The sequence below is a fragment of the Ixodes scapularis genome, unplaced genomic scaffold (genome assembly GCF_016920785.2).
Source record: "Ixodes scapularis isolate PalLabHiFi unplaced genomic scaffold, ASM1692078v2 PGA_scaffold0__279_contigs__length_252992795, whole genome shotgun sequence".
Classification (NCBI taxonomy): Eukaryota; Metazoa; Arthropoda; class Arachnida; order Ixodida; family Ixodidae; genus Ixodes; species Ixodes scapularis.
This window is the reverse complement of record NW_024609835.1, coordinates 60,851,947-60,865,157: the sequence shown is the minus strand read 5'-3', so window position 1 is coordinate 60,865,157 and position 13,211 is coordinate 60,851,947. Positions and strand designations below refer to the sequence as shown.

The 13,211-nt window shown below is 48.3% G+C and overlaps 1 protein-coding gene across 1 annotated transcript; it reads left to right on the top strand.

Annotated features, from left to right (window-relative positions):
• The first annotated feature begins 1,029 nt into the window (after positions 1-1,029).
• LOC120847709 lies at positions 1,030-3,968 on the top strand. The gene is made up of 2 exons (XM_040219576.2): positions 1,030-1,272; positions 3,216-3,968. The coding sequence occupies exons 1-2, from the start codon at positions 1,030-1,032 to the stop codon at positions 3,966-3,968; spliced, it is 996 nt and encodes a 331-aa protein (XP_040075510.2).
• Positions 3,969-13,211: the final 9,243 nt, after the last annotated feature.

The following is a 13,211-nucleotide window of genomic DNA, read 5'->3' as shown; positions in this document are numbered from 1 at the left end:
CGAGTCTCCCAGCTGTAGATGAGAAATTTAGCCAGTGCGGTACAGCCGCTAGCCTGGGGTCTTTAACGTGCATCACGCAGTAGTGATACACGACCGCACGCCGGTACGATGCTCATCCAGATCGAAACGGGCAGGGGTGGGGCTCGTGTTATGCATCGAGGTGCGGAGAACCGTGTGAATAAAGACGACGATGACGGCGCTCGGGCGGTCCGATCTGAGGCTGATAGTCAGCCATACATCACTTCGCGTTCGGTTTCTTAATTATGATATTTCTTGGAAATATCACATTGGCGACGAGCAAAACTAAACAAACTACGCGTGCAAAGCCACAAAGAAGGACGGAGAGGCACCAGATTTCTTGGCAAGGCAAGTCTTTCTTGATTTTCTCCGATTACGATGCCAAAGCTCGAACCCTTTCTCGGAGAAAGCAAGAATGAATGGGAGGAGTATGAGGAAGTACTCGAGCAATATTTTATTGCAAATGACATAACAGAAAAAAAGAAGCGCGCAGTATTTTTGTCAAACTGTGGCACACGAACATATTCGCTTCTCAGAAATCTTCTGGCTCCAGAAAGACCTCGGGATGTTGCCTATGACGACATTATCACGACACTGAACGGGCATTACGCCCCCAAGCCTTCCGTAATTGTAGAGCGTCTGAAGTTCCACACAAGGGCTCTTAAACAAGGAGAAACCGTGAGCGACTTTATTGCATCGCTGCGGAAGTTGGCGGACGCTTGCGACTTCAAGACGGTGCTCAACGACATGCTTCGAGATCAGCTAGTCTGCGGCATCAATAACGACCTTATGCTCACCCGACTTTTGGAAGATGCAGAACTGACTTTTGAGAAAGCTGTCAAAGTCGTCGTAGCCATGGAAGCCGCGGGGAAAGATTCCCAAGCAATCGCGTGCTGGGCTGGGACGACTTCAGCTGTCGAAACCAACCGCCTATCAGAGCAGTCGTCTAGATAGTCTGGATGTTGTCACTGCGGAAAGTCACACGGCTCAGCAGCATGTCGTTATGCTAATATGACATGCCACAACTGCAAAAAGGTTGGCCACCTCTCAGCGGTCTGCACAGCAAGATCGCATGACGAGTCAAGCAGCGTCAAGAAAGATGGGAAAGCTGCGCGAGACTATCAGAACTCGCCAGGACGACGGTCGAAAAAGGCGCCATCGGCGGTTCCAGTTCACAGCCTCGACGACACCAACGATCAGGACAGTGACGATGATCCCCCAACGTACAATATGTGGCAACTGAAAGCATCTCAGGTTCCTCCAATTATTATAACTGTCATTATTCAAGGCAAACCAGTTGACATGAAACTCGACACTGGGGCAGGCGTGCTCCGTAATGGAAGAGAGACGTTTACGAGAATTGTTTCCGGATGTGAAGGTTTGTCCTCTCCAATGTCGTTCTTAGAGGGTACTCAGGAGAGTTGACACCGGTTCAATGTTGCGCCGAGATCCTGGTGAAGTACAAGGATCAAGAAGTTCTTCCTCTGTTCGTCGTTGGCGGAACTTCCCCAACTCTGCTGGGACGAAACTGGATACAAGCTCTGGGTCTACCTGTTGCTGACGTCGTAAATCTACATAATACATCAACAGAGGGTCTCTTTAGCGAATTTCCATATGTGTTTTCTGGTGGGCTGGGTCGGCTAAGAACGTGGAAGCCAAGATTTGCGTGCCAGATGGATCAAGACCCCGATTCTTCAAGCCACGACCAGTCCCCTTTTCATTGCAAGATCTGGTCACTCAAGAGCTTCAACGACTAGAACAGGAAGGAATTTTGAAGCAAGTCAGGACTTCTGACTGGGCAGCACCGATTGTCCCGGTATTAAAAAGAGATGGTCGGGTGCGAATCTGTGGAGACTTTAAGCTCACCATAAACGCAGCAGCCCAGGTGGATACGTACCCAATACCGAGAGTCGAAGAGCTCTGGACAAAGCTCTTCGGAGGCATCAAGTTCTCCAAGTTGGACCTCAATGACGCTTACCAGCAGGTGGCACTCTCTCCGTCCTCAAGAAAGTACGTCACTATCTATACCCACAAAGGATTGTTTGAGAACACAAGGCTACCTTTTGGTGTTTCATCAGCGCCAGCAATTTCCCTGCGAGAAATAGAAAACCTGCTTTGTGACCTCAGGCACGTTGTCGTCTACTTTGATGACATCTTAGTAGCTGAAGTGGATGACTCGGACCACATGAGAAATATTGAAAAAGTACTTCAGCGGCTAACAAATGCAGGATTGAAGCTGCAGTTTGAAAAGCGCGAGTTTTTTGCATCAAAGGTGGAGTATTTGGGACACCACATCGACCACACAAGTCTTCACCCTTTGCCAAGTAAAGTGGATGCAATTGTAAAGGCACCAACTCCACAAGACACAAAGCAACTACAAAGTTTTTTGGGCCTGCTAAATTTTTACAGAAGATTTCTACCCAATTTGCCAAGTGTCCTGGAGCCGTTACATCGGCTGCTGGAAAAAGGAGCACGCTGGGAGTGGTCAGGAGAGCAAGAATGCGCGTTCGAGCGAAGCAAAGAGCTGGTAACTTCTGCTGGTGTCCTTGCACATTACGACACCACGAAGCACCTTGTGCTAAGCTGCGACGCTTCACCCAACGGAATTGGGGCTGTACTGGCGCAGAGGAGTTCCATGGGCGAGGAGAAGCCTATTGCGTTCGCATCACGTCGTCTGATGGCAGCAGAACAGAACTACAGCCACTTGGACAAAGAGGCTCGGTGGTGGGCTCGGTGGCTGTGCCACAACACGGTCCATTAACCCGCTGTCCTACACCATGCAGGTCCTTACCTCGTTCATCACCCTCGTCATGGTTCCAGCCTTCCTGAATGATACCTGGATTATCGCCACGGAAAGTACGCCCCTTCGCCACGCGCACGGCTCGAGAGATTGGCAGTCATCAACAGCAAACGCGCCGCTAAACCTTGTGGCGCTGTCATCTGATCCGTGGATCCCCAGTTCATCGTGGGAAGCACCATCGTCATCGACGTCAACAGATGCGCCAGTCATAAAAGAACAACATCCGGCGACTGCACTCAGTGGGCTCGGTGGCTGTGCCACAGCACGGTCCATTAACCCGCTGTCCTACACCATGCAGGTTAGCATGTCATACGGTACCTCGTCTAAGAAATCGAGCAACTATCTTTTAGTACAGCTGCCGAGCCTGCAGTGTTGCATTGCCGTTGCTAGAAAATGTGCTCAAGTCATCCGCCGCTTACTGATGTTGTCTGAAGATGTAGAGACTAATCCGGGTCCTGTTACCTCAAGTGAAATCCTAAGCGAATTGCAGAAGCTGTCTGCAGGTCAAACTAAACTCATCGAGGAGGTAAAGGGCCTAAAAAGTCAGCTGCAGACAACCGATAGGACTATATCGGACCTAGGCAGGCGGATGACTGACCTGGAGGGTCATTACCGAGTCCTTTCCACGCTACGTGCTGAGGTGGAGGCCACGGTGACCAGGGCCGTCCACGCGGCTCGTCAGGTCTCTGACCTTGAGGCCCGGGTGGACGACACTGAAAATCGATCCCGACGAAAGAATCTAATATTTTATGGTGTGCCCGATCCCTCACCTACAGAGACTTTTGCCCAGTCCACACAAAGAATCATTCGCCTTTGCTCTGAACTTTTTGATGTAACATTAGACTCGAAAAAAATAGAACGTGCCCACCGCCTCGGGCGTTATTCGGTCGAGCGTCCACGACCAATAATAGTGAACTTCTCCTTTTTCAAAACTAAAGAAGCCATCCTTTCAAATGGCCGTAAACTAAAAGGTACTAACTTCAGCATGGGCGAAGATTTTTCCCGCTCAGTTCGCAACGCACGGAAACACCTCCTTGCCTTTGCTAGAAGCAAATCTGCTCCCTTTTCTTTGCGCTGCAAAACACTGCTCATCGGCTCAAAACGTCACGTTTTCGATGAATCATGCCAATCAGTCAAAGAAATCTCGTAGCAATCGCACCGTCAACGGAAAATTACAAAACGCCCCCAACGTGCCCCTCGAACTAATCTTTCTTTTTCGGTGATCTTTACTAACATACGCAGCTTTCTTCCGAAGCGCGAACTCTTATCTGGCGTTGTATTATCTTCTGAATGCAATGTACTTGTGCTCACTGAAACTTGGCTAACCAGTGATGTTACTGACTCCGAAGTTTTAGCGTACCTGCCAAATTTCCGTCTCCTTCGTAATAATCGCAAAGGTACTCGCGGGGGAGGTGTTCTCATTGCCGTAAACCATCAAATACCATGCACTACTATTAACACTTCATCCGATCTGGAAATACTCTGGCTCATCTGTCATGCCGCTCCTGAAACAGTGCTGTTGGGTGTCTGTTACAGGCCGCCGCATAATAGTCCCGATTTTCCGGGGCAGCTTAACGATATGCTGTGCCACCTCAATGCAAAACATCGCAATGCCCACATACTTCTTTTTGGCGACTTTAATTACTCATATGTCGATTGGGCTAACCTGGCACCTACAACAACGAGCAACGCAGAAACGAGATAATTTATCGATGTTTGCCTCAATTTTAACCTGTCCCAAATATTAACTGAGCCAACACGTGTCACGCAAGAGACTGCAAGTCTCTTGGACCTAATATTAACCAACCGTCCTGACAGTATGTCGTCAATTACTTACCTACGGGAAATTAGTGACCATAAGGTCATTCACGCTGATTTTATGTCTTCGCCGACGTGTCCCCCTACTCAAAATAAAACAATTCGCCTCTACAACAAAGGAAATTATGAAGCGAAAAATAACCACTTAACCAATTTTTTTACTGACTTTGAGGCTGCTTATCAAAGTCGATCCATCCATGAAAATCGGGTACTACTCAAGAACAAGTTTAACGAATTAATAAATACATTTATTCCTGAGATCAGTTTTCGTGTTAGCCGACAGAAGCCATGGTTCACTAAAACCCTTAAGAGGCTGGAAAATAAAAAAAGCGTCTTTTTCGCTCTGCGAAGTCAAAACCAAACCCATGCGCGTGGGAAAGGTACTACGAGGCCGAAGCAACATATTTAAACGCGATCATTGAAGCCAAGCGCTCATTTTTCCTTATTGACTTACCAAACATATTAATCAATAACCTAAGAAAGTTCTGGCAGGTCATAAACCCTCAGCAGACTCCCGGTTTAACTCTTGCCGATGAATCAAGGAATGTGCTTAGCGATAGTGAGTGCGCTAACATGTTTAATATCGCGTTCTCATCAGTCTTTACTCAAGAGCCCGACGCCCCACTCCCACCCGTAATCGTAACTATCGAATTGGAAATGCACCCCATCTCATTTTCCACTGCCGGTATTTCGTCTATTATTGATAACATCAAGTTGTCATCATCAGCGGGCGCGCCGACGAAATCACCTGAAATTTTTGAAGAACTGTAACCATGTATGTTCATCATTTTTCTCACTTATGTTCTCGCAGTCACTTTTCACAGGCGGCATTCCAGATGACTGGAATTCGGGGAAGGTGGTTCCCGTTTTAAAATCAGGCAACAAGGACTCTCCATTAAATTATTGACCCATTTCCTTAACAAGCGTACCCTGCAAAATCATGGAACACGTCATTTATACCCACGTTATGAACTTCCTGGACTCTAACCAATTATTTCTCTCTTCTCAGCACGAGTTTCGCAGGAACTTCTCCTGCGAAACTCAACTAGCTCTCTTTCTCCACGACTTGCATATCTATCTCGACTCTAACTGCCAAACTGACGCTATCTTCTTGGACTTTGCAAAACCCTTCGACAAAGTACCTCATAGACGCTTGCTACTAAAACTTTCTCGGCTATGATTAGACCCTGACGTCTTGAAATGGATACAGGAATGTTTGACAAATCGCTCTCAGTCCGTCCTCGTTAATAACCAGTCCTCCAACTGCCTACCAGTATCATCAGGTGTCCCCCAGGGCTCCGTCTTGGGCCCACTGCAATTCCTCATATATATTAACGATTTACCCTTACACGTTACTTGCCAAATCCGTATGTTTGCCGATGACTGCGTTATTTACCAACCAGTTACTAACATTTCTGACCAAATCAATCTACAGGAAACCTTCAACCGCATCCAGAAATGGTGCGACCACTGGCTCATGTCACTTAATCCTAATAAATGCAAACTCATGTCCTTTCATCGCCGAACCAACCCTTTCCTTTTCCCCTATTCAATTGCTAACACTCCCGTCGAAATAGCACAGTCCTATAAATATCTTGGTGTCACCTTAGGTAGCGACCTATCATGGCGCGCACATCTCACTAACATTATCTCATCAGCAAATAAAAGTTTAGGATTTCTAAAACGCCATCTACGTACCGCTCCTCAAAGCATAAAACTGCTAGCATACAAATCACTCGTAAGGTCAAAGCTGGAATACGCATCCCCCATCTGGAGCCCGCACCAAGCCTATCTCAGTTATGCACTCGAACAGGTTCAGAACCGCGCCACCAGATTCATCCACTCATCTTACTCGTACAAAGTTAGTATCTCATCCTTAAAAGCTGAATCGGGCCTTTTAGACCTCTCCTCTCGTCGCCAAACTGCTAGCTTATGTCTATTTCACAAGTTTTTCTATTCTCCGCTCCATCACGCGCCCTACAATGTACCCCACGCCCGCATCTCTCTCCGAACAGGTCACCCATTGCAGGTCACCCGTCACCGCACTCGAACTGCCACTTTTTTCAATTCCTTCTTCCCCCGTACTGCAACAGACTGGAACGGCCTTCCCGGCGATGTTGCTACGATCACCTGCCCATTAAGGTTTGCTGAAGCTGTGTCAACCATCAATCCAGCGTAGCAACCTATTGTTCAAGTTATTGTGTTCTTATATTCTCCCACCCCTTATGTAATACCCCTCCCGAAGGGGTCTTTAAGGAAATAAAGTGAAGTGAAGTGAAGAGGCTCTTGCACTCATGTTTGAAATAACAAAATTTCACCAATATTTCTGTGGTCGACCTTTTGAGGCAGTCACTGACCACAAGCCCCGGCTGAGACTATTAGGCGCTGACAAAGGCATTCCCCCACAGCGTTCACCAAGAATCCAAAGGTGAGCCTTGAAACTAGCTAGCTACAGCTACGCCTTGGTATATCGTCCTGGAAAAACTCTTGGTCATGCTGATGCGCTGAGTCGCCTACCACTGGTGACTAAGAAATTCATAGTGCCAAAGCCCGCAGATGTTTTCATGTTGGAACGTGACTACAAAATTCTCTTCCCATAAGTTATTGCGACAGCTACGGAACGAGATCTGGTGTTGTCGAAAATACGTGAGGTGCTACGGTTCAACTTTTCCCGCTACACCAGAGTGGCAACCCTACGCTACAAAAACGCAGGAGCTCAGCGTGCAAGACAATTGCGTGCTATGGGGTACGAGAGTAGTAGTTCCGAAAATTCTAACAGGAAGTGTGCTGGATTTCCTGCATGAGGGACACCCAGGAATCACCAAAATGAAGACGGTGACAAGAAGTCACGTTTGGTGGTATGGCATTGAAGAAGACATTAAGGTCAAGGTCAACAGCTCTTCTGCGTGTCAGGAACGCCAGCGAACACCACAACCAGTGCCAATGACACCTTGGCCCTTTCCCAAAAAAGCTTGGTCACGCCTTCATAAAGATTTCGGGGGACCATTTCAAGGACGATATTTCTTAATCCTCGTAGATGCTTATTCCAAGTGGCTCGAGGTGATGGTCGTTTCCTCACCTTCGGCGGAGGCAACGGTGAATTGTCTTCGATCAATAATTGCCACGCACGGATTGCCTGACCTGATCGTGAATGACAACGGACCAGCCTTCACAAGTTCTGTATTTGCAGAATTCCTGAAGAGGAACGGAATTCGTAGTATGAGGATCACCCCATATCACCCGGCATCTAATGGGGCTGCGGAGAGAGCCGTTCAAACAATCAAGAACAAACTCAAGAAAGCTTCTTCGGGAGATTTTCAGACAAAGAGTTCACGAGCCCTTTTGCGGTACCGCAAAACACCTCACGGTATCACTGGACTAACACCTGCGGAGGTCCTCATGGGATGGAAACCTAAAACTGCAATGGACTTGCTCCATCCTGATTTCCGTTTTAAGGTCGTACTAAAACAACTAAAACAGAAGCAACGTTGTGATCATGGAGCTAGACGACAGCCACTGCTACAACCGGGTGACAGCGTTTGGGCAAAGAACTTTCGACAAGGGCCTGACTGGATCCCCGCGTCCGCAGTGCACCCAGCAAGCGCATCATCATCATAGATTGTTCTGGATGACGGCACATGTTGGCATCGCCACGATGACCACCTGCGACAGAGAGTTTGTCCCGCTTCGGAACAAGGGACATTTGGTAACCAGTTGCCAGATTTGCCATTATTGGACGTTACATTACCCGGACCTTCTGCGCCGACATCCCCGAGAAATCCAACAGCGTCGTCTGTACCTCCGGTGCCACCGCCTGTATCTGCGGTGTCAGCACCCCCGAAACGTTCCGCACCCGAGCTTCAGGCTCCATTGGCCAGCCCTAGCCAAAGGGAAGCTTCCCTTATCGGATCGACCAGTTCTAACGTCGAAGTGAGCTCAAAAGTGAGAAGATCCACGAGAGTCAAGGAGCCGGTGTTGCGCTATGAGCCATGGCGAGCCAGGGGTGAAGGTGTGTTATGTATCGAGGTGTGGAGAACGGTGTGAATAAAGACGACGACGACTTCACTCGGGCAGTCCGAGCCGAGGCTGATAGCCAGCCATACATCACTTCGTGTTCGGTCTTTTAATTATGATATTTCTTGGAAATATCACAGTAAATACCGCTATAATGCGACTCGTTGCACCTTAAATCCGAGCATAGCCAACACCTCCCAGGCTGATCGAAGACTGTCCACTTAAAAATAACATCTTGCTGGGCTAACTGGTGTTGACTGTATTGAACCATGGTTAAAAGCGCTAAAAAAAGACGTACACAAGATAGAAGACAAACAAGCACCCGTGTTTGTCTTCTATCTTCCGTACGTCTTTTTTTTAGCGCTTTTAATCATGGTTCCAATACTGTCCACTTCCTCGTTTCTGTTCATAAATAACAAAACATCATCACGGTATAAGTCGGCGTCAACTCGGCGATTGGGCCCGAGCGAGTCCCAGCTGAACATGACGTAGTACTCGCGGCGAATTGGCGCCCGCGCGCTCTGTCGTGTTATGGCGGCGACGAAATTCGAGTGCAAGGGCCTTCTTAGATTTTAGATGGTGTTGGCGCAGCCGGCGGGATCGATAAAGCGATGCCAGAATCGTGACATCGTGGTGTTTGTAGTCTTTCTGTGCCTGTGTTAGCTACGATTCATGTAGTAAACTTTTGAATTTGCGTGTTTACAATCCGTTTCATCTTAAGTCCGAGCGCAGCGGATGCTACGTGCCGTCGGAGCCAATCCAAGGCCGTGTGAGTGTAATGTGACCTTGAGAGGGGGCACAGCGACGCGTGGAAAGCGGCTACGTCTACAGAGCGGGATTGGCTGGGATAGCTCGTAGCGTCCCCTGCGTTCGGAGGGGTCAAACGGAGTAAAGTCTGTGTGGATGTGTTCGTGAGCCAATTGTTTAGCCTCTGTGCGCGCCCTGAGAGCTTGACACTAGGTTTAGGAAGATTGGTAGAGTGTAACCTTAGGGCGTGTGTTGAAACTTGAAGCAGAGCCCATATTTTTATGAGAGGCTATGAATCGGCGCGAGTAGAAATACATGACGTCGCTGTCGTACTGTAAATGCAACTATAACGATTCGTTAGATTCCTATTTTGAATAAGTGATTTCGACCTTCGCTCGGTTATTACCGTGCTTGTTTAGTGCGAAAAAGTTGGAGTATAACCCTCGTATATGCTCCGATGTTTTCAAGCGGGCACCGAGGGTGGCACCACTTTCGCTCAAACCGTGCGTAACGCGTCCACGCTAAGCGCCTCAGCGAACCAGCGGCGTTTGTGCGACATACTTCTCAAACGGCTAGCATACACAGTACACCCGCCAGCAATATGAAGGTGAACACCTTACCCTGTTTCTTGCCTGTTTTACGGCTCCCGAAAGCTATATTAACTCTCAACGTCTCAAATGGTACGTGGCTTGGGGGTCTAAACTTTGCGTTCTATTTCTTTCCTGGAACACAGCTTGTTCCAAAAATTGCAGGAGCGTCAAAAACAAAAAGAGAGCTGAACACCTTCATATCGCTCACGGGTGTACACTTACACACATTTTCTCTACCATGGAGGTAGGAATAAAAGGAGGCGACATACCGGTACAAACCGGCCAAACGCCAAGTGAAGCCAGAAGTGGCGTCGCGGTCGGTGGAAAAAGTACCCAAGTTCGTCGAATAGCGTTTTCGGTCATCGTTGGGAGGAGGGGATGGGGGGGGGGGGGGGGGGGGGGGGGGGAGGGGGCGGTCACTCTAGACCAGAAGTCTCCCGCGGCTTCACCTCTGGCGGCGTCATGTCGCCTCCAGAGGCTTCCTAACTCCGCGTTCTCCATGGCCTTCGCCATCTTGAACGGCGGAACTTTCTATTTGGGCTAAAACATCGCTTCGCTCAGTCACGCCGTTGGATTAAGCGTAGATGTCACTCGTTCTTGCTTTGCCTTGCCTATATTGGCGATTTTCTTCGAGTGGTTTTGCTAGGTACCGCCGGTTTCGCAGAAGTCGCCACTATTAACACACAATGTGTTTTACGAGCCCCATTCTACAAGAAACCCGTAAGGAAGAACCGTCTCGAAGGAACGTCATGAAGCAAGGTCGCGTTAATTTCCTTCCCCCTAAATTTAACGAGAAAAATTGATGTCAAACGAAAATTTCCTCGCTTAATTTAACGGGGACGTAAAAGCCACGTGATCTCGACATACGCCACCAAATGACGTGACGTCGATTTCCCCGCTTAATTTAGAGCGTAAATTTGCGTCACGTGACGTCAATTTGTGCGAAGTTGTTCTGGGAGGTGGTAGTTCCCGCTCAACACATTCGTGCTCCCCGTTCCTTGTCGGCATGATCAAGTTGGTAAAAGGTTTTGTCCGAGCATGAAATTTACATTTTTTTGTTAGTCATCCATCACCTGTACGCCAAGCGTTTAGATAAAGACGCGAGCAAAAAAAAAAAAAGGGGGGGGGGGGGGATGACGTCCGTATGGGCATCAATCATTAGCGCGGCCTTGAACCTACTGTGCTCTCCCGAGTTTTCCCTAGCAGCTGGTAACAGTTGCCGCGCCTCATTAGTTATTAGCTGAAATGTGTCAACGTTGCGAAAAGATAACTATGTGTCAACTCTGATATTAATCCTTTTTATATAATCTATTCCCCTTCCTGCACTCATTTTTAGTTATTTTACGTGATTTTATGTACAAGCGGGACGCAGTTGCAAATCATTTGTGTTTTTTTTTTCCTCACACCTGGTAAAGCAAACTGATTGCGTGAGAGATCTAAAAAGACATAGTAAACATGAATACAGCCTGAAGGGAGGGGGGAGGGGGAGGGAAAGGGGGAGGGGGGATGGAAGGGGGTTTAATTTGGGCTAAAACATATCGCTTAGCTAAGCCACGCCGTTGGATTAAGCGTAAATCTCACTCGTCCTTGCTTTGCCTTGCCCACTCTTCGACTCGAGAGGAGGATGTGCATTAGGTCCAATAACGACGTCTCATTGCATATTTCTTTTTTTAAATAAAAAAAATACATTTCGGTAGTTATGTTACTCGTTGAGCTCTCCGTTTATCTGAAAAAAAAAGGTTCCAGTGTAAAATTTGTGTAAATATTTTATTTTTTAAATTAACTTATCAAATGAATATTTCTCTGCATCATTTGTTTGATATGTCTGATCTCTCACGGTATACTGTTAAATGTGAACTCGCTGTTATATTGTTTTTCTGCAGCGGGATGGCAGGCGAACATCGGTGATTTTTCCCATGTGCGTAAAGGGCTGCCGTAACCCACGCCTATGCATTTTCATCCGTTTGAAAGGCTATCACTTAACTTGCTAAAATAGATGTTGTCCCCTTTTTCTTTTTTAGGTATACGAGGAGGTGCCTGATGTCCAATGTGCCCTTACTGTGCTACTGCCTTTTCTCTTTTAAATCGGCACATCTCTCCAGCAGGCACTCGTCGCCTTTTGTTGTGCTTTTGATCATGAGACGCCAAAAGGCTATAGAAGGCAAAAAAAAAAAAAAAAAACTCGTGCTGAAAAAGGAAACTATATTCTTAACATATCGCCTACTCTAGATAGGCCAAGGGTTGTTCTGTTTACTTTTTCAACGTAGAAACGGCACCTGACGGCGGGACTCAAACGTTACTTCGGAAATAACCGGCATGGGCAAGTTGACGCAGGTTGATTGATTGAAACGTTTATTTGAAAGACCACGCCTCTGGCTTGTGGGCCTCGTGTGGCGTGGGGGAAGGGGAAAAGGGAGCTAGCGATGACGATGGATCAGATGTACCGTCCGATCCCGGAGGACCGGAGGTAGGAGATGAGGGATGAAAAGACGGCTGTTCTATCCGCGGGTTCTGAGGACCTCGGGTGAGCCCATTCCCATAGGGTCTTCGGTCGAAGGGAAGGAGGCAGGTTGTTGATCGCCGCCGCCCGTTCGTTTGACGTCTCTGGACAGAACCATACAAGGTGGTCACAAGTCGCGGGGACACCGCAGTGGGGACATCTTGGGTCAGGTCCCGTGTCCTCCTGGTCTGTTGGCCTGTGGAATTTGGCAAGCCAAACGGGAGTTAGCATAGTGCGAGTTTGAAGTCTGTGCAGGGCCACTCGTTCCCATCTTGGAAGCCCTCGAGGGTTCGGATGGGGGTTAGCAGGGAGGAGCGCAGCAAGTCGCGCTTTCCGGGCATTTCTTTCTTCTTTTTTGATCTCATAGAGGTCGAAGACTTCTTTGCTTGAAACATCTCGTTGAACGGGCGAAAGGACCGGGCCTTGTGAGGGCTGAATACTTGCTTTTAGCAGTGCCCTCGCGGCCCCGTCCGCCCGCTCGTTCCCCGGAATGTTGGCGCGGCCAGGAATCCACGCGATGGTGATCTTCTGTTTAGCCCCGGCGAGGCGAACCAGTTCCCGGATGTGCGCAACCGTAACGTTGCACGTGCTCGACTGCCCAAGTGCGCGCATTGCCTCTTGGGAGTCTGTGTATATGCGGGTTTCACTGATTTCTGGGCGTGGCATGGTCGTGGTCGTTTCCACTGCGAACAGAATCGCCAGAAGTTCTGCCATGCAGGTGCTT